The sequence below is a fragment of the Staurois parvus genome, unplaced genomic scaffold (genome assembly GCF_062004578.1).
Source record: "Staurois parvus isolate SC_StPar_1 unplaced genomic scaffold, SC_StPar_1.0 ptg000019l, whole genome shotgun sequence".
Taxonomy (NCBI): domain Eukaryota; kingdom Metazoa; phylum Chordata; class Amphibia; order Anura; family Ranidae; genus Staurois; species Staurois parvus.
The window spans coordinates 21,629,324-21,650,802 of NW_028317815.1; the positions used below are offsets into that span (position 1 = coordinate 21,629,324).

At 38.9% G+C, this 21,479-nt stretch overlaps 1 protein-coding gene across 10 annotated transcripts in view; it reads right to left on the reverse strand.

The window, feature by feature from the left end:
- MAGI2 (membrane associated guanylate kinase, WW and PDZ domain containing 2) overlaps window positions 1-21,479 on the reverse strand; it is a 1,033,722-nt gene that overhangs the window by 22,343 nt on the left and 989,900 nt on the right. For 3 of the 10 annotated variants that reach the window (XM_089685782.1, XM_089685790.1, XM_089685775.1), the window contains one exon: window positions 8,492-8,583. The exons of 5 other annotated variants lie outside the window; for them this stretch is intronic. In XM_089685782.1, coding sequence (XP_089541908.1) covers window positions 8,492-8,583 — 92 coding nt within the window. Of the gene's footprint in view, window positions 1-8,491; window positions 8,606-21,479 lie in introns of all 10 variants that reach the window. 2 more of the 10 variants (XR_016314026.1, XM_089685807.1) reach the window with 1 other exon arrangement.

The following is a 21,479-nucleotide window of genomic DNA, read 5'->3' on the forward strand; positions in this document are numbered from 1 at the left end:
TTTGTTATGAACAAAAATATATATGTAGTAACCAGAATATAGATGGACCACTGCTAGGAAGGTTATACAAGTCTTTTCCAAACGTGTGGAAAAGATGTCCCAATTAAAACAAAGAGGGAATTCAAACTGCCAATAGCATGTTGTGTGTTGGCCTGAAGCAATGTGGCATGATCAGATGCCAGGGTGCACGTGAAGCTTACATACATTGCTGTGCTATGTCATCATGCAAAGTGCTGTGTGCTCCATAGACAGCATGCTAGAAGTATGGGAAAACAGTATCTGCTCCACTGTTTTTCTTTATAAATACATATATGATTCTACAAATAACTGATTTTCAAATATCAGCATGCAAGTCTTCCCTGATGCAGTCAGAGGACCATCAACATATCTTTTAGATATTGTTGCTTAATAATACTTTAAAATCAAAGCCTTTTCAGTTGCATATTACAGTATTTTTATTTAGCGGTTTTCATGGATGGTCTCAATAAAACGTTATCAAAAATACATTATTTTTTTAACATATTGGTGGATTTCTATAGATTTTTTTTAACTTTCTTATATTTATATAAAAAAGAACTCTAGTCTAACCTAAAAGTAGGCTAATCTAAGATGTATGACACCCTGATTTCTTAAAAAGGAGAGAAATGAAAGTGTCAGGTTTTACAATCCAAATTTTGATTGTGCACTTGGCCCTTTCCATCATTCCCTTTTGTATAAATAGATGCCTCCCCATACTTCTATCTTACCATAGCACTTGGCCATCACAGTGGTGTACATTTCCTCAGCACATTTAAATGTGATTTACTTTGCTAGACTCAGTATCAATAAAACAAGATCCCATTTAGCAGTGGCCATAAAGTGGAGAAGTCCTGATTGGTAATACATCCTATCTAGCACACTTACATAACAGATTAGTGGTTCAGAGATCCATAGAATAATGTGCTCTCTAGACTCTGCAATACAAAGTCCTGAATGGAGTGACCATTTTCCCTCAACTACCTGGGTTCCTGGTTATGACCCGGGAAGATACATTTATCTGTTTCCCTCCCTCAGCACCTCAGAAAGAACCCACCAGATGAGGCAGACGTAGTTAAGCAAGTGATCTGCAGCCAGGTGAGAGGCCCTTCACTGTCAGTACCAGTCTCCAGGCACCTGGCTTATAGCCTAATAGCATGTAGCCTCTCTAAAAGGCCCAATTAATGTGGGGAGCCCCTCCAGAGTACCTAGACTTCGCTGTAAGGGAAGCTGACTATGAGCATATAGTTTGTGTTCTGAACTGGTATACTAAAGTACTGATTCTCAGCTTGATTGTTTTTGTGATATAGACCTAAAGGTGACTATTCTGTGCAGCCACATTACCCTGATTGACTCACAGAGACATTGTTGTGAAGAGGCCATGTTTGTTCAGCTTTCAAGTATATGTTCAGCTCTCATCATCCTGCAGTGTATGCATGTATTTTCTCATCCTGGACCTGTTTTGCATTATTTTCTTCTAACTTTTCACCTGATTAATAAACTGCAAGTTATAGTTACCCATTCTGTTAAAATGTTAAAGTCCATCATCCCTTTGCCATCATGCCATCCCTCATCCCTTTGTTCTGCATGGCTAGTGCAAAATACTCCATAGTCATTTTTCATATAAGGGGTACCCTATGATGCCTATCTCCCTACTTCTTGTAAGGAAATGTTTTTATATATATATATATATATATATATATATATATATATATATATACCAATTAGCATTTTTGCCACCCTACACTACATCACTGCTGATTGACAGCACAGTATATACGAGGAAGAACAAGGAAGCTCTTATTGCATCATATTATGTGATGGAATGGATTTCTTCAAGAAGATCTCTCCTAACACAGGTTGCTAATAAATACTTTGCATATCCATTTGTTTGGAATAATGTTATAGCAATAGTCATGTTGTTGAATTATATAATTGTATGGTTCCATACAAAATAAACAAAATGTTCTGACCACACATGGATGTTTTCCTAGTACCTATTATAACATATAACTTGCGGATCTGAATGTATGGTACATATGAGTATCTGTTCTCACATGAAACTTGGGTAGAGATTTTGATATGAATACCCTCCTGACTTTAATGGCTAGAGGTATAACATGCTATGCTTGCAAGATTACTACTGAACAGTATTGCATAAGTTTGCTTCAAATGTTGATTTAGCAGAGCTAAACTTTTTTGCAGACTGAAATAAAAAAAATATGCTAAATATTTGTTACTATAATTCTTTGCCCTAAGAGCACTTAAACATAGGTAATCTATGCACCCCCTCTATCATCTAATGTGTGATTAATAGCCCTGGTACATTTTAGTTTATATAATCCACTGTATAGTTGGCGTGCACACCAAATAAAGTCTCAAAGTGCCTTGTACAACAGTCACCAGCCCATTGGAAACAACTTGGCTAAATAACAGTGTTTCCAAGCAAAGAGATTCTACAGAATAGACTTCATGTTGAATCTTGAAAAAATAGCTAAATTTTGAGCCACATCAGGTTCTTTTCAAGCCAGGGGCATATGTATCCTTGCCTGTAAAAGAGCCTGATATAGCGTGGTATCTTGCTGCTTTCTAACAATGTAATTTTTAACACTGGAATGCAAGTTGAGAATAATAAAATATGTATATTTTTAACCAGTTCCTGATGGAGGTATGCATATATGCAGCCTCTTGGTGGGGTGGGGTGCTTTAACAGCTAGAGGTCAAATATATGTATCCCTATGTAAACATTTTCTTGTGCTGAGAGCGTGCTCCCTGCGTGCTCCCAGCACAGTTCCCGGCAGGCACCAGAAAGCTTCCAATGCATACTTGCAATCGGGAGCTTTCTGATCATGTGACTGCTGTGACTGTTAATCACAGTGGTCACATGATTGGAATGCCCATCTCCACCTCCAAGCATTTAGAACATCTTAAAGGAAGGAAGGGGTTAAGATGAAGCCCTCAGTGCAAGACATTTTGTCTGGAAAATGATTTTAGTTTACGTAAAGCACTCTCAAAACTGCCTGTTTGTTCCCATTTCTATCCAATGTACACATATTTTAAACAGACCCTGATACTGGGTTCACATATGTGCGGGGCCAGTTTCAGTGCAATTTTTCAAAGGAGTCCGGTATGGTTTTGTTCAGTGGTTTAGGTGCGATTCAGGTTTGAATATTTAAAGGGTATGACACTTTGGCCAATTCCAAATCTTGCCTTGTGACTTTTAAAAAAAGAGTATATTTATACTCAGAGCTTTGTAATGGAAAAACAGCAGCTGGCTTTACAGCACTTATGTAAGTTGTCATTATTCATTGAAGTCACCTATGCATAATGACACTATCCTATCTCTCTACATTGTAAATGTTCAACTAGCAAATACCAACCACAACTCAATCAGTAGTATACAGAGGGATATTTTTAAACATGTAATTAAAGCCTCCTTTTACACTGTGGCATGCTGACAAAAAATGCTTTTGCTACTGATCCAGAACAATTCCAGTACAGTCATAAGCATTTGTCATATTGCATAAAACCAGCAAATCTATAAAATGCAGTCAAGAGAAATGCACCTAAGCATAAGAATTAACCCAGTCATGTAATCTGTAGTCCCATATATTCTATCCTGGAACTAGGAGACAAATAGTATAACTACTTTTTATAAATAGAGGTAATAAGTAAACATACAAAATAATGTGTCTACAATAATGATTTTACTACAGTGTATGCAATGCATTGCATTACAATGTTTTTCAGATAGCAATATGCTATCTTTTGATTTTTCATCACATATTCCTCACAGTATTACTATTATTTCAGACTATGGTTAGACTATGATTTATAATTCACAATAAGTGGACCCATCCATGAAAATATTGAAACTGTTAAAAAGGAAATGTTAATTGGGTGAATCATGACAGTATAATTAGAACTGCAAGCAAACATGCATTTGTTAAATCACTTCTTAAGAGACATGAAGACATTGTGATTTAAGTGAAGCTGTCTTAGAATCCAATGCCTACATAATTCTAAGAAAACTTCACTGCTTAATCCAGTGCCCCCTGATCTAATACTGAAGATCTCAAACATTGCTTCATATGCATTTCTGCATGCAACATGGCACAATGGATCAAATGTTAACAGTCTTCCTTTAAAACTTATTTTAAAACAACATACCATACTCATGTCCTTTGTAAAATTAGAATCTGCTGCTTATTAATGTTCAAGATAAATATGGAATATTGTGTACATATACCAGAAGTTTAAATGAACAGCGTTGAGAAATAAAATACGTTTCCATTTTTTGTTTTCTTGATCTTTACTTTTAGACTGTGTTACAAATAATTAATGCAAACTCTTGTATTTACTTAATATTTACTTATATTTTATATGATTTTATTTATATATATGCTAAGTTTTTACCAGCACTTGCAGTTTGTACTTTTCACTGCTGCTGGTTCCTTCTCAGTGTTGCTTCTTTGAAATTACGGTTTTCACAAAAAAGATTTAATAGTGGACAATGAAGTCTCCAGTCAGTCTGTTAGCTTGGAGAAGGCAGAAAGGAGTGAGGAGTAGAGGAGTGCCTTGTCGTCTTTAGCTACTGAGCTGTGTGTTTCCATTGATGCACACAGTGTAGAGAGAGACAACACTAGTACCTGCATGTAAGGGTAACTTCATAGCATACAGCAAGAGAAAGGAGCCACCCTGAAACAGGAAACCTTGGGGTAGCAGTCATAAGACCAGCTTAATTGGAACACAGGCAGTGATTAAAAGATGAAGAAGCTGCATATTTAGTAAGATAATAAATTAGTTACTTAATGTGATTAAAAAAACTAGGGGTATAATATCACTTTAATAGAAGGAATAATTCCTCCTTTTAGAAAAAAATATATAAGAAATGGCCAGATAAACCACTTTCTTATTATATAATCTGGATAATTTATAATTTTATACATACAGTAAATAAATCAGTGAATTAAACTTTCACCAAACATTCTCTGGTGGAAAATCAGTTGCTGTCATTTAAAACACATGGAAGATTTACTTGCAGAGAATAATTGTTAAATGTCAAATTCTCTGTTTTATAAATATTCCCTGAAGTATGTGGGGTTGCTGCTAAAAGTATGGTTACAAAGCAGGGACTACACATTTGTGCATTTTTATTTCTAAACCACAAAATCTCTTTCAGTAGGGACTGAGCCTTAGTATTTATTTAAGTGGTCAACTATGCAGACTAAACCAAAGATGCAGCAGCACTTTTTTAATGTTTGCATTCCTTGTTAATGGAGTCCCAACTGAAATGACTAAGATTTGATTTTGAAATCAACTAGATCAGATCAAAAGCAATCACAATAGTTGCACAGCTGTGTTTGCACAATTTTCCTGGGAAATTTCAGTAATATAGCAAGATGTAGAAATTCTTCTAGTATTTTAAAAGTTTGTGCTGGAGATCCTGGCTATGATACATAGCCAGTCTAATTACAGTTATAGACATTACATCTACAAAAAAAAAAGGGTTTCATCCTTCTTTAAAAACTTAGTTTATTAATATGCAAGATGAGGAGATATCAGAAAGACACTGTATCAGGCATTCCAGTCTATAAAAAAGATGCCATCACATGCGTACTGCATGTAACATTGTAATGAAAAGGCTGTAAGCCTTCTTCTGCATAATATTTCATAAATTTGTAAATAATCAAAAAAATAAATTCACCAGAATAAAGAAAACTGAATTATGTTATCAATGTGTTGTAGTCAGTAAGTAAACTCCTATATTGTTTTATACTTTATCATATTGGAAATTGTATGCCTTATTCTATAACAGAGCATAAAATAAAACAAATAAACTAACAGATAAAGCATACATTATATTCCAAGTTACTTACTTTGCACAAAAGTCATTTCAACTGTAGTGACAAATGTTTATCGTTGAACATACTTGTATACTGATATAATTCATTTTAAAAAAGGCCTTTTTAAAGGCACTAATGACACTATTTTCTCCAATTATAAGTTTGACTATTTAAGTTAATTTCTGCTATCTATTTGGCTTTTATTTAACAACTATTATTTATCAAAATGACTGTCATGTCTAGCAACAAATGTAAATGGTAGCAGTAAATTATGCTTTGCTGAAAGTAATCATCGTTATTGCAAGTAAAACATGATATCACTTAGTAAATTGTACCTAATATCCATTATTTTATGTTACACCACTGGACCAAAGTTAGATATAACCAATTTTCCAAAAGTCACAGCAAACAAAACAAACTACTTGAAGATAAAAAGAAGGGGCGACAAGTCCATTAAAAGATTTATTGCCTCTAGATCATGCTAATAGCATTGATAGCATAAAGCTCAAGCCCTCCCAAACAAAACAGTTAGTTCTGGGTAGACTATGTCAGGTTGAATCATATTGCATTTTTTAAAATTTACTATACTAGAAGTCTGGCAGTTATATATTTATCTAGAGTTTTTGGTTCCAATCCCATATAAGGCCATTAATACTTCTGCTAAATTTGGGAATAAAATGGGGACTCCTGAAGGCAGATAGTGACAAGGTCCTTGACTCTAAAAGGGAGCAGCATGATGAGTATCAAATAAATAATACATATTTTTAACAAGCAGAATGCCTGATCATTTTTTTGGATGGATTGTGGTGGTTTCATATCTAGTTTGTCCCTGGTGAGCATGCAAGGTGGTATAGTTATAGTCGGATTTCTTCTTATTTTTTTATTCTGTTTCTGAAAATAACTTAAAAGGAGACATAGGTGCGATTGCATCAAGGATTTTACATGCAGTAGAAAATCAGGTATAATATAAACAGATACCTAGATAGCAGTTTAGGAAAGTGTACCCACTATATCTTAGCTACAATGTTTTCAGCAATCAAAAAAACAAAACATGCAAAACTGAGAAACAGACTGTAATGCCCATATAACTATCAAAAAAAGCTTATATTCCAATTTCTGGTTATGTAGTGCCATGCTGCATAGTTAAATTCCCATCAATATATATTAATAATATAATAATCATAAATATTTCCAAATACCATTCAAAAACTTCTCCCCTTTGTAGGTTTCTTTATATGGTCTTCCTTGGCTCCCACAAGAATTCACTTTATGTAAGAGTTCACATCTTGTAGTATAAGTAACACTTATGTAAGGGCTTATGTAAATGGGCGTTGCAAGCTAGCAAAAGCAAAAGCATCCCTCTAAACACATTAAAAAATACATGCATTTAGGTTGCTTGTGAGATGCATGTGAAAAGAGGTTCAATTTGGTTTAGCTTTCATTCATAAGGTCATTGTCAGTTTCCTTTAAAATGAGTGATGAAAGCATTACACATAAAAAGAAATGCATGTACTGCATTGCATTTCACAATGGCATGCATTTCAGATGCATTCATCTTTGACAGCAATTGAATTAAAAATGACGTGAAACTTGCTGAAGAGAACATTTATAAAATGTTCAGAGCAGCAATTAGAAAAACATACACTAATGTACCTGTCCTGTCAGATTCCAATGAAAACTACCACAGTACACACGAAGAGCATCAAAAGTGTTTTCAAACGCACTTCAATTAGAATTTATTATGATCCATTCCTACACTGCCAGGATGGTTGCCCATTGTTATTACATTTACATATAAATTTGCAGTACATAAAACAAAGCAATCTGTTATCTGTCTGCATCATCTACCTTTACTAGACAAGGATTAGTGGTGATAGGCTGATAGTCAGTTGAAATGTTGTGTTACTCAGTAGATACAAACTAAATTCAAACACCTATACATAGTTATCATACTGTATATAAATATAGATTGAAAGCAAATGGAAACATTCATGAAATTAAAGCACATGCCCTACATTGAAATGCCCAGATAAAAACATTGAAAAATTGCTATGCCAAGCCCCAAGTCCCCTTATAAAATGATTGGTTCTAAGTATTACTTAATTTGCACATTAGCAACACAGGTTCTATCTATTTTGATTTACCATGTAGTCAAAATAAATATTTGAACTGAAAAATCAGTGTAATATACTAAGCGTCACAAAGGTTTTGCAGGATAAATAAAATGTGGATCCCTGCTTTGGCCCTTAAAATCTGGAGAGCTTCAAAGTAGGAATTTACATTTTTATTCATCCTTTAGGTTTAAAAACCCCACATATTTAGCCATTTTAAACCTGTTAGTGTTACAGAAAAAAATAGCACATTCACTTAATTTAATCTCCGACAAAGCAATACTTTACCCAATTCTTGTGGTATTCTAGGAATATATATGTTGCTGTATTGTATGCTTACATGTTTTGGTGGTGGTTATAACAGAACATCATGTACACTGCTTTACTCACATTAATAACACAAGCAGGTAAATTGTTGTGCAGCAAACACATATATTATTAAGAAGAATACGTAAGCACAATCAAGTGAAACAACAGCAGATTAGAAGAAACTATAATATGCATGCAGAGTTTACAAACCGTGTCTTTAGGGTGGCCCAATAAGTAGAAATATGGGGACCCATGCTTGTCACTTTTCATGCACATGGAGAGACTGGAAGAAGGTACCATTCCTAAAGGAAGGGGAGGAACAGCCTAGGACCAATCATTAGAATTAACAGAACAGTGACACAAAGATATAGAACTGTTAGCAAAGAATTCTTAGTAGATTAGCAAAGTTACAGAAATGTTTCTAACATGAAAGAAAGAGTTACTTGTATTATAAGGCATGCACATAAAAATATTAGTTAAAGCTAAGCTCTACTATTAAATATGCAGCCTTCTACATCACATGGCATCTGGCGTTATAGATATACTTAAAAATTTGCTGGATACTTTGCATTTGTACCAAGCCAGAGGGTAACATGATTTATAATTTCATGGTTAATTGATCCTAGTTTAGTTGTATTTTTACAGTGTGAATATTATTCTACCAGCATTAAAAAAAAAGTCAAGGAGCAATAACCCCTTGTGATCTGTTTTAAAAAGTTTGTTTAAATATCATGACAATATGATTGTATCCCATGGCTCAAAATTGTAGCACCTAGGAATCCTCCATGATTGCTCAAAGAACCTGTCTACCTGAACACATCTTAAGCTGGCCATAGACAGAATTTTAAAAGGATCTTCAATCCTCCCAAGACCTTCTGCTCTCTAGTTCCGTGTCACCTTCTCCCATGCTCACCTCCAGGACTTCTCCCAGGATTCTCCCATCCTATGGAACTCCCCACCCCAATCTGTCCAGCTGTCTCCTAATCTATCCACCTTTAGATGATCCCTGAAAACCTTTCTCTTTAAAGAAGCCTATCCTGCTTTTACCTAGTAAACCACCATATATTTCCTCCATTATTATTATTATTATACAGTATTTATAAAGCGCCAATGGTTTGCTCAGCGCTGTACATTACAAAGGGGGACAGAACATGTGACAGAACAATACCAATATATTGCAAAACATGAGGGTATCGAGGGCCCTGCTCTTTCGAGCTTACAATCTAGGAGGGAGGGGATGGTGGCACAGGAGGAGATAGCTGTGGGGGATGGAGTGGTAGGAAGAGTAGAGGAGGTTGGCAAGTTAGCAGGGGGTGGGGTAGGCTTCCCTGAAGAGATGGGTTTTCAGGGTGCGCCTAAAGGAGAGGAGAGTAGGTGATAATCTGATGGGTTGGGGCAGGGAGTTCCAGAGGATGGGTGACACCCTGGAGAAGTCCTGGAGGCGGGCATGGGAGGAGGAGACCAGGGAACTAGAGAGAAGGAGGTCTTGTGAGGAGCGGAGTGTGCGTGCTGGGCGGTACTTGGATATTAGGTCAGTGATGTAGTACGGGGCAGTATGGTGGACAGCTTTGTACGTCAGTGTTAGGATTTTGAATTTGATCCATTGCGCAATCGGAAGCCAGTGGAGGGATTGGCAGAGGGGGGTGGCGGAAATGGAGCAGTTGGAAAGGTGAATGAGTCTGGCAGCCGTATTCAGGATCGTCTGAAGCGGGGATAGCCAGCGGCGAGGCAGGCCAGTGAGGAGGGAGTTGCAGTAGTCGAGTCGTGATATGATGAGGGAGTGGATGAGCTGTTTAGTGGTTTCTGGGGTTAGGAAAGTGCGTATTTTGGCGATGTTGCAGAGGTGGAGTCTGCACGAGTTTGTTAAAGATTGGAATTGGGGCTGGAAGGATAGGTTGGAGTCCAGAATGACACCAAGTACTCTGGCCTGTGGGGCCCGGGTTTAATGATGGCGTTGTTGGATGTGACAGAGAAATCAATGGGGGGTGGTGTCCGGGCTGGGGGGAAGACAAGAAACTCGGTTTTGGAGAGGTTCAGTTTAAGGAAGTGGAGCGACATCCAGTCTGATATGTCGCTGAGTAGGTGTGTGATTCAGGCGGAGACTGAGAGGGTGAGGTGGGGGGTTGAGAGATAGATTTGTGTGTCATCGGCATAGAGGTGGTAGTTGAAGCCGTGAGAGTGTATGAGTTGACCAAGGTAGGAGGTGTAGATGGAGAAGAGAAGGGGCCCGAGGAAAGATCCTTGAGGGACCCCAACAGAGAGGGGGAGTGAGGGGGAGGTGGTAGCATTATAGGTAACGCTGAAAGAGCGTTGTGACAGGTAGGATGACAGCCAGGAGAGAGCAGAATCTCTGAGGCCGAGGGAATGTAGTTTTTTGAGGAGAAGGGGGTGGTCAACTGTGTCGAAGGCCGCAGAGAGGTCAAGGAGTAGGAGCACTGAATAGTGGCCATTAGCTTTGGCGGTTAGCAGGTCATTGGAGAGTTTGAGTAAGGCAGTTTTGGTGGAGTGTAGGGGACGGAAGCCGGACTGTAGGGGATCGAGGAGGTTGTTGTCGTTGAGGTGAGAGCTTAGGTGGGTGTAGATTAGGCGCTCGAGGAGTTTAGATGTAAATGGGAGCAGGGAGATGGGTCTGAGGTTGTTTGGGTCATTGGGGTCCAGGGAGGGCTTTTTAAGTATGGGCAGCTCATCCCCCCACAGCTATTATCTTTTGTATCACTCAACCCTTCCTTCTAGATTGTAAGCTCTAATGAGCATGGCCCTCGGTTTCCTCTTGTACCAAATTGTATTGTAACTGTAATGTCTACCTTAATTTTGTAAAGCGCTGCGCAAACTGTTGGCGCTATATAAATCCTGTATAATAATAAAAGAATTTTCTTAGGAAAAGTCTTAGGAAATTTCATATGAAAATTCTCCGAACATTCATTTGTTGTTTGAAAGAATTTGTTTGCTTTTAACATTTGATTTTAAAATGAATCAACTTTATCGAATGAAAACCACTTTAAATTACTTTGAGAAAAATAAATTTCCATTCTGCTCCTTCAAATATTCCCATGCCAAGATTTGACAAATGAACAAGCTTTCTTAAAATCTCATTTTGATAGGTATTTTTGTTCAAACTTTTGCCCATTTAAGTCCAGCTTTAGATCGTTATGTTAGATTTTAAAACTGATTGCACCCAATTTCAGGTTCAATCAGGTAAAATCATTCTACATTAATACTTGAAAAAGAAAATAATAAAATGCTGCTAATCGCTAATATTCTTTTGTATAGAAAAGTTAAACATGCTGAAATAATTAACAATGGACATTTACATTAAAGCGGTAGTAAAGCGCAAAAAACCCCCCCACAAATATTTTCTCCCTGCGAGTTAAGAGTATTATTTGCTAGTATGCATAGCATACCAGCACATTATGAAAGACTTACCTGAAACAAACCCCTCCAGTGGAATGCTGTCACAGCTGCCCGGGGCTTTCATCTTCACCCAGTCTTCCTTCCGGGTTTGCGGACTGTGGCAGTTTGACTGGCCTAGCTGTGTTGACGTCACTCCCACGTATGCGTGTGGAAGTCACAGCTGTGGTATGGCTCTCTCAATGGATGCACGCTGTCCATTGAGAGCGCAGTGCGCATGTGCCGATGACATCATCAGTGCTGTTAAAGTAAATATCTACTAAACAATGTACATTCAGGAGATATTTACTGTACCTACTGGTAAGCCTCATCATAGGCTTGCCTGTAGGGATAAATCATAAGGATACTTTTACTACCACTTTAAGATCTTTTCTGTATAACACGGGTGTCAAAATGGCGGCCTTCCAGCTGTTGCCAAACTACAAGTCCCATGAGGCATGGCAAGAGTGACAGTTACAAGCATGACTTCCAAAGGCAAGAGGCATGATGGGACTTGTAGTTTCCCAACAGCTGGAGGGCTGCCAGTTTGACACCCCTGCTGTATAACAACTCTTGACCAAAAAAAGTGCATCATGGTTAAAAAAGAGTTCAGATGTGTTCTTTCTTCTTTTAAGTGCTTTTAGCATAAATAATAAAAGGTTGTTGGGTGTGAGATGCACAATTTGGTTAAGTACTATACTATTTACTATTTGGTACTACTTAGTATTTTTATCTCATACATTAGTTACAGTATTCATCAGTTGTAATAGTAAGTCAAATGTTAAGCACTATGAATCATCAATGTTCTAGCACATTATTATATGTACTACCAGCTGGACCATGGCTGTTTAATAATTCAATCTTTAGTGAGTGTTGTATTGGAACTTCTGTAAAGACGATGACCTTTTTTGAGCAAAATGCATGCACAATAACTAAATGTATAAGATGGGAATGAACCAATAAATTGTGGGGAAAGTAAGCCTATCTTGTCATTGAAACACATACATATAAACCACATGTGCAAAATAGTTTACATGCGTGGTACAGGAGAGATTGAATAACCTAAGCAGGTCCTCTAGAAAATAAATGTGTTATGCTAATGTGATATGATCAAGAAGATGATGAGTGTCTGATCACAGCTAGCAGGATGCTGATACGTCTTATTTGCACTATACGCAAAACAGTTAGAGGTATGTTACAGAGCCTAGTCTGCCATCATTGCCTCCAATATATGGGTACTTTATCTTATAATACTATTATTATATAGCTAAATATATTCTTTTATGAAAGAATAGGTTTTATTAGTTTTACAACCTTAACTACTTGACCTCCAGAGGATTTATCCCCCTTCCTGACCAGGCCATTTTTTGCGTTACGGTGCTGCGATACTTTAACTGACAATTGTGTGGTCATGCAACACTGCACCCAAATTAAATTTACGTCCTTTTTTTCCCACAAATAGAGCTTTCTTTTGGTGGTATTTGTTTTTTATTTTTTGCGCTATAAACAAAAAAAAACCTGACAATTTTGAGAAAAAAAACAATATTTTTGACTTTTTTGCTATTAAACATGTCCAGTAAAAAAATGTAAATAATCTAATTTCATCATAACTTTAGAGCAAAATGTATTCTGCCACATGCCTTTGCTAAAAAAAAAATCCTAATACGTGTAAATTAATTGGTTTACGTGAAAGTTATAGCGTTTCCAAGTGGTGGTATATATACTGGAATGTTTTTATTTATTTTACTAGTATAAGGGGATTGTGGGACTGCGGTGGGCATTCTGACACTGGGGGGGAACTGACTTGGTGTCACTGACATCCCCAATGACACCAATACAGTGATCAGTGCTAATAAAAAACACTGGTTAACTGTGTGCTGTGTGTGTTCTACTATGAGGCTGCCTCTTTGCTTTCCACTGTAAGCACACTGCTTTGTATGGCTCTGCTATGCAGAGCCATACAAGGCAGTGTACTGGAGCTGATAGGGGAGAGAACTGTATTGTTTACATACAGTTCTCTCCTCTGATGGTAATACTCAGCGATCACTGGGTGCCGTCGAGTAATCACCAGCTGGGACCCGGTGATTGACAGCCAAGTCTGAGAATGGCTGCGGGTAGGGCGCATGTGCCCCCTACCCTGAAATGCAACATCACGTATACATAGGTGATTTTGCGCACCCCTGCTGCCTATAGCAGTATTTCTGCTATAGGGCGGCGGGAGAGCGGTTAATAAACAAAAAGTATGCAGGGGTGGAAGGCAGGCTCCTCTCCTCTGAAGCTTACATCAGTACTTCAAAGGAAGACATGTTAAATGGTTACCTCTGAATGAGGCTCATAACAAAAGAAAGAAAAAGAGAACCCCCCCCCCCCTAGACCTTAGAGGCAAGTGTACAAACAGGTAGTTAGAGATATTATAGGTACGGTATTCTCTTCTCTCCTCCGAAGAAGATTTTTTCCCAAATGCATCGGGTCTTGTCCTAATGTTACGTTTAGAGCAGGGGTCTCTAAACTTTCTAAAAAGAGGGCCAGTTAATGGTCTTTCAGACTTTAGGGGGGCGGACTGTGAAAGTCAGAGCAGAAATGTCCTGGCTTCACTGGGAGTAAACAATGCCAGATCATTAGAATTTTGGGAGGAATTGTGGCCCATTGTTGATGTCAGTGGGAGGAATTGTGCCCCACCATTGGTGTTACTTGGTGGTTGCCCCATGGTTGGTGTCATTGGAAGGAATTTTATCCCATCACTGGTGTCAGTGAGAGGAATTATGCTCTACTGTAGGTGTCAGTGGAATGAATAGTGCCCAACTGCTGGTGTCAGTGGAAGGTAGTGTTCCCTATCATTTGTGTTTTTGGAAGGAATTTTACCCCATTGTAGGTGTCAGCAAGAGAAATAGTGCCACATCACTGAAGTCATTTGGAGGAATAGTTCCCTATTGTTGGTTGGAATTGAATACTATCATTCGTGTAAATGGGAGGAGTTGTGCCCCATTGTTGGTGTCAGTGGCAATAATGATGTCCTAATGTTGGAGTCAGTAAATGGAATAGTGCCCCAAGGGTCAGATAAAACTAAGCAAAGGGCCACACCCAGACCCCGCTCCACATATACAGGCAGATTGCACCAGTACATCTTGGATAATAAGGGTATCCCAGACCATATAATGTGAAATGTAACCATGTACTAACAACAACAACAAACTATGTATGTACTTTTATTGTTTTTTTTTTTAACTGTGTTTTGCAATAAAGATTGGCATGTTTGTACATTTGCCTGTAAAGTCCCATGAGGGATTTCTTTGTTTTGTTATGAGTGTCAACATTTTGGGATGATGGCAATACACTTTTTGAGTACCACCCACTTTTTTCTAAGTATTCATTATCTCTGAATGAAGAATACACATGGTAATAAAGCTCAACAGGGTTAGCTGTTAGTAATGAACCCGGAGGATCTCAGTGTCACAAATTAGAGGGAGGGGAACTGCCCCCCACCGTGGTGCTTAGATTAAAGGGTAGGAAGGAATTGATTGGACAAAATGGTGGTAAGATGGGGGTAGAAGATCTGGCTTGGCATGCCCAGAGATGCCTTTGCTAATGTTAAAAGACCAAGAGGTCAGATTACAGGAAAGAATGAAGGTGAAATGAATTAGAAAATTCTATCCAAGTGCTCCATGTCATAATAACATTTTGATAGCAATCGTGCAAGTGTACTGTTAATTCCTCCACTCTCATGTTGAGTTGTTTGACCCACTCCTGAACATGCAGGATAGTCTCCAACCTCTAGTATCTAGGCATTAGTGCCCTACTTACAGAGAGGAGGAATCTAAGAAGACACTTGTTTGTTACCTAAGAAAGGGGTCTCCAAACTTTCTAAACAAAGGGCCAGTTCACTGTCCTTCAAACTTTAGGAGGGCTGGACTGTGACCAGGAGGAGCAGAATATGGTATTAGGAGGAATATATTCCCACTATTGGTATCAGTGGGCGGAATAGTGCCCCATCATTGGTGTCAGTAGGAGGAATAGTGCCCCATCATTGGTATCAGTGGGATGAATAGTGCCCTATCATTGGTGTCAGTAGGTGGAATAGTGCCCCATCATTGGTGTTAGTGGGAGGAATAGTGCCCCATCATTGGAATGAGTGGGAGGAATAGTGCCCCATCATTGGTGTCAGTGGGAGGAATAGTGCCCCATCATTGAAATGAGTGGGAGGAATAGTGCCCCATCATTGGTGTGCGTGGGAGGAATAGTGCCCCATCATTTGTGTGAGTGGGAGGAATAGTGCCCCATCATTGGTGTCAGTAGGAGGAATAGTGCCCCATCATTGATGTCAGTGGGAGGAATAGTGCCCCATCATTGGTGTAAGTGGGAGGAATAGGGCCCCATTATCAGTGTTAGTGGCAGGAACTATGCCCCGCTGTTGCTAACAGTGGGGGAATAAGGGCCCAAGGGCCCAAGGGCCAGATATAAGCAGGCAAAGGGCCACAATCAGCCCCAGGGCTACAGTTGGAGACCACGGCCTTAAGAGGTCCAGATAAATAGATTCTTTTAAATGATCCAAGTTCAGTATACCACATTTTGTTATAGAAAGGACATTTACTCTGCAAAACTTAAATATGACCAGTACAATCAGGTCCATAAATATTGGGACATCGACACAATTCTAACAATTTTGGCTCTATACACCACCACAATGGATTTGAAATGAAACAAACAAGATGTGCTTTAGCTGCAGACTGTCAGTTTTAATTTGAGGGTATTTACATCCAAATCAGGTGAACGGTGTAGGAATTACAACAGTTTGCATATGTGCCTCCCACTTGTTAAGGGGCCAAAAGTAATGGGACAGAATAATAATCATAAATCAAACTTTCACTTTTTAATACTTGGTTGCAAATCCTTTGCAGTCAATTATAGCCTGAAGTCTGGAACACATAGACATCACTAGACGCTGGGTTTCATCCCTGGTGATGCTCTGCCAGGCCTCTACTGCAACTGTCTTCAGTTCCTGCTTGTTCTTGGGGCATTTTCCCTTCAGTTTTGTCTTCAGCAAGTGAAATGCATGCTCAATCGGATTCAGGTCAGGTGATTGACTTGGCCATTGCATAACATTCCACTTCTTTCCCTTAAAAAACTCTTTGGTTGCTTTTGCAGTATGCTTTGGATCATTGTCCATGTGCACTGTGAAGTGGCGTCCAATGAGTTCTGAAGCATTTGGCTGAATATGAGCAGATAATATTGCCTGAAACACTTCAGAATTCATCCTGCTGCTTTTGTCAGCAGTCACATCATCCATAAATACAAGAGAACCAGTTCCATTGGCAGCCATACATGCCCACGCCATGACACTACCACCACCATGCTTCACTGATGAGGTGGTATGCTTAGGATCATGAGCAGTTCCTTTCCTTCTCCATATTCTTCTCTTCCCTTTACTCTGGTACAAGTTGATCTTGGTCTCATCTGTCCATAGGATGTTGTTCCAGAACTGTGAAGGCTTTTTTAGATGTCGTTTGGCAAACTCTAATCTGGCCTTCCTATTTTTGAGGCTCACCAATGGTTTACATCTTGTGGTGAACCCTCTGTATTCACTCTGGTGAAGTCTTCTCTTGATTGTTGACTTTGACACACATACACCTACCTCCTGGAGAGTGTTCTTGATCTGGCCAACTGTTGTGAAGGGTGTTTTCTTCACCAGGGAAAAAATTCTTCGGTCATCCACCACAGTTGTTTTCCGTGGTCTTCCGGGTCTTTTGGTGTTGCAGAGCTCACCGTTGCGTTCCTTCTTTTTAAGAATGTTCCAAACAGTTGTTTTGGCCACGCCTAATGTTTTTGCTATCTCTCTGATGGGTTTGTTTTGTTTTTTCAGCCTAATGATGGCTTGCTTCACTGATAGTGACAGCTCTTTGGATCTCATCTTGAGAGTTGACAGCAACAGATTCCAAATGCAAATAGCACACTTGAAATGAACTCTGGACCTTTTATCTGCTCATTGTAATTGGGATAATGAGGGAATAACACACACCTGGCCATGGAACAGCTGAGAAGCCAATTGTCCCATTACTTTTGGTCGCTTAACAAGTGGGAGGCACACATGCAAACTTTTGTAATTCCTACACCGTTCACCTGATTTGGATGTAAATACCTTCAAATTAAAGCTGACAGTCTGCAGTTAAAGTACATCTTGTTCGTTTCATTTCAAATCCATTGTGGTGGTGTATAGAGCCTAAAATGTTAGAATTGTGTCGATGTCCCAATATTTATGGACCTGACTGTATTTACCCCTTTAGCTCTTGTGTCTGTATACCCCTTATGGACCAGAGTAATTTTCACATTCTCATTACTTAACACCAAGTAACAGTCTTGGAGATATTATCTTGCATAAATGGCATTATTTCTATGCAATCTATAGTCATAGAAAGTGACAAAATAAAAGATCAGTATTACTGCAGGTAAGAGGTATGACTTTTACAGTAAATCAGACAAAATTTTTTTATCTTTTTATTACTTGTTTGGTTGCTTTAACCACTTACCCTTCTGAGGATTTATCCCCCTTCCCGACTAGGCCATTTTGTGCGTTACGGCACTGCTTTACTTTTATTGGATGCAGTGCTGCACCCAAATGAAATTTACATTTTTTTTCCCCACAAATAGAGCTTTCTTTCGGTGGTATTTGATCGCCTGTGCGTTTTTATTTTTTGCGCTATAAAAAAAAGCAACAATTTTGAGGAAAAAAACAATATTTTGGACTTTTTGCTAATAAACATGTCCAGTAAAAAAAATTTAAAAAATAAAATGTTTTCATAAATTTAGGCCAAAATGTATTCTGCTACATGGTTTTGCTAAAAAAATCCCAGTATGTGTAAATTAATTGGTTTATGTGAAAGTTATAGCATTTACAAATGGCGATATATATACTGGGCTTTTTTTTATACTAATGGCGGCAATCAGAAACTTATAGCGGGACTGTGGCAGACATTCTGACACTGGAGAAAACCGACTTGCTGTCACTGACATCCCCAGTGACATCAATACAGTGATCAGTGCTAAAAAAAAAGCACTGACACTGCTGACACTGTACTAATGGCACTGGGCAGGAAGGGGTTAATATGAGGGGCGATCAAAGGGTTAACTGTGTGTTGGGAGTGTTTTACTATGGGGTGGTGTCTGTGTGCTTCACTGTAAGCACACTGCTTTGGATGGCTGTGCTGTGCACAGCCATCCAAAGCAGTGTGCCAGAACTGACAGGGAGGACAACCATTAGAAAACAAAACCGTTCTCCTCACCGTCGGAGATCCACGGTAATCACTGGGTGCCGGCAAGTAATCACCGGCCGGGACCCGGTGATTGACAGCTGCGGCTGCGAATGGCGCCGCAGGTAGGCTGTGCCAGCCCCCCCACCCGAAAATGTAAAATCATGTACTGTATATATACACATGTGATTTTGCGCACCTGTGCCACCCTGTAGCAGTATTTCTGTTATAGGGCGGTCGGGAAACGGTTAACAGACATCAAATGTAAATTAAAGGCCCACTCCTTTATCTGCATATATAATAATAAACAGAGTTGGTACATTACATTTATCAGTTAAAGGACAACATTACCTTAAGTAAAGTTGTTTGTTATTAAATTCCCCCCCACTCCCTGAGTACAGCTTACCTAGGGTAATACTTACCTTCATCCCGAATCCAGTGATCTTTCATTGGACAAGGTCACAGCCAGGGGCGGACTGATCATTCGGGCACTGCCCGAGGGCCCGGGGTCAGTAGGGGGCCCCATGAGATGCACCTGGTACCTTTCATAGGCTTTTTCAGGTGTGGTTTGAGTGTTGGCGAGGACACAGGGGCCCCATGATCTCCTATTGCCCGGGGGCCCCATGAGTTGTCAGTCCACCCCTGGTCACAGCCAAAATCTTTTTATACTGATCATGTGTGTCATAGCCCAATTCATTCCTATGAGCTGTACTCCAGAGGGGTCTTGAAGGCTGCCATGAATGCAGAATATCTATAAGGATGGATAAGGCCAGGGTGTGCATTTGCAGTATGAAAATAAGTTGGCAGTGATCTTGCCAGAAGAAAGATTGCTAAATTGGGGAGGAAGGTAAATATTACCCCAGGCAGGCTGCATTCTTTAAAGTTTTGGAACAGCATTCAGACACTGTTCAGAAGCTTCCTATTACACAGCTGCTTTCTATTATGCAAGTCCTAGCTATCATTGTTGGCAATTAAACATTGTAGTGGTGCACATTTAGTGTGTTTAAATACAAGGCACATGGATTAAAATTGATATGTTGCTATAGTAACAAACATTCCATAACTCTTGTGTGTTTCAGTAGAAATAAGGAAACAAATCTAAGCTCATCATAGCATTGTGTACAAAGACATGCTACCTTTCTGCATGCAGTCTTGTTATGGACCTGCTGCTTTGCAGGGGGAGAAGGCTGTAAAAAATATTCCTCAGAACAACAGAAAAAATAACCAAGAAATAGTGATGATCTGGTTTTATACCGCTTATTCAGGCTGGATCACTAAAATATGTGTTGAAGATTTTGTAATTTCAGAAAATAAACTTACCATATATACTATATGATTCCAAGGAAAGCAATATTTTTACGAAATAAAGTCCCCTGATTCGATCAAGGTGGAAACAACTTAGCTTGTTAAAGACATCGACCATGAATCCATGTAGATGAATATATGCCTATTTGTGCGACTTTTTGATTATTTCACTAACAGAACCCTAAGATTCATCACCACAGGCATCATGCAAGCTGAAGAAAATGATATTCATAGTTCCAGCATGAGCATATACCACCCGTCAAGGTGGAAGTAAATTGTCTATGAATATTAACACATCTAAAAGAAAACCCTCAATTGTTTTCAGATTGAAATATTTCACTTTTACATAAAATCCTAAGAAAACTGCATATTGACCCACCTATAATAATCACACTAACAGAGGCAAGTCTTTGTTTACTTACAACAATTTACTCCATGCATGTAAAATTATGTGTATATTTATCAGCTTATACTATACACAATTTTTCAAAGCCTTTCTAAATAGGTAGAGCATCCAAGGACCAGTATGTTAGCAGATTATCCTGTGTTTGCTTACATAGAAGTGTGCTTTCACTATGTGTGACAGAACAATGGTATCTGGAGCAGGGGCGGACTGACAACTCATGGGGCCCATGGGCAATAGGGGATCATGGGGCCCCTGTGTCCTTGCCCACACTCAAAACACACCCAAAAAAACCTATAAAAAAAAGGTACCAGGGGCATTTCATGGGGCCCCCTACTGACCCTGGGCCCTCGGGCAGTGCCCGAGTGCTCGAATGGTCAGTCCATCCCTGATCTGGAGCAAAAGTCTTTTGGCCTAGTTTTAGCTGGTTATATTTTGGTGGCGAAATATTCACATATTAATTCAGGTGATAATAGTTATTAGCATTATAGTGCCAATGATACCAGAAAGGTTAAGGTTTGGGGCAAAGGGGTAGGTGGGTTGAAAGAAAAAAAAAAAAGAGTACGCTTGTCACAAGTAAAAATCTGGGGGCTGTAAATGCTGCTGGTCTTTCAAAATTGCCAGGAGTCTGGCTTTAATACTTTTAAATAAAAGCAGTGGGAAATCACTTGTGATTTGGTGCATTTTAAGTACTTTTCAAAGTTTTTAAAAGTTTTATATGTAAGCACAATCATTAAAGCGTGGATCTTTATATTTTTGAACATATATGCACTATATGGCTTTATTCTCTTTCTATGAATGATATGGAGTATAAGAAGGCGAGAGTATTGGAGTGAGCATTGAGGGATCGGAAGGTATCCAT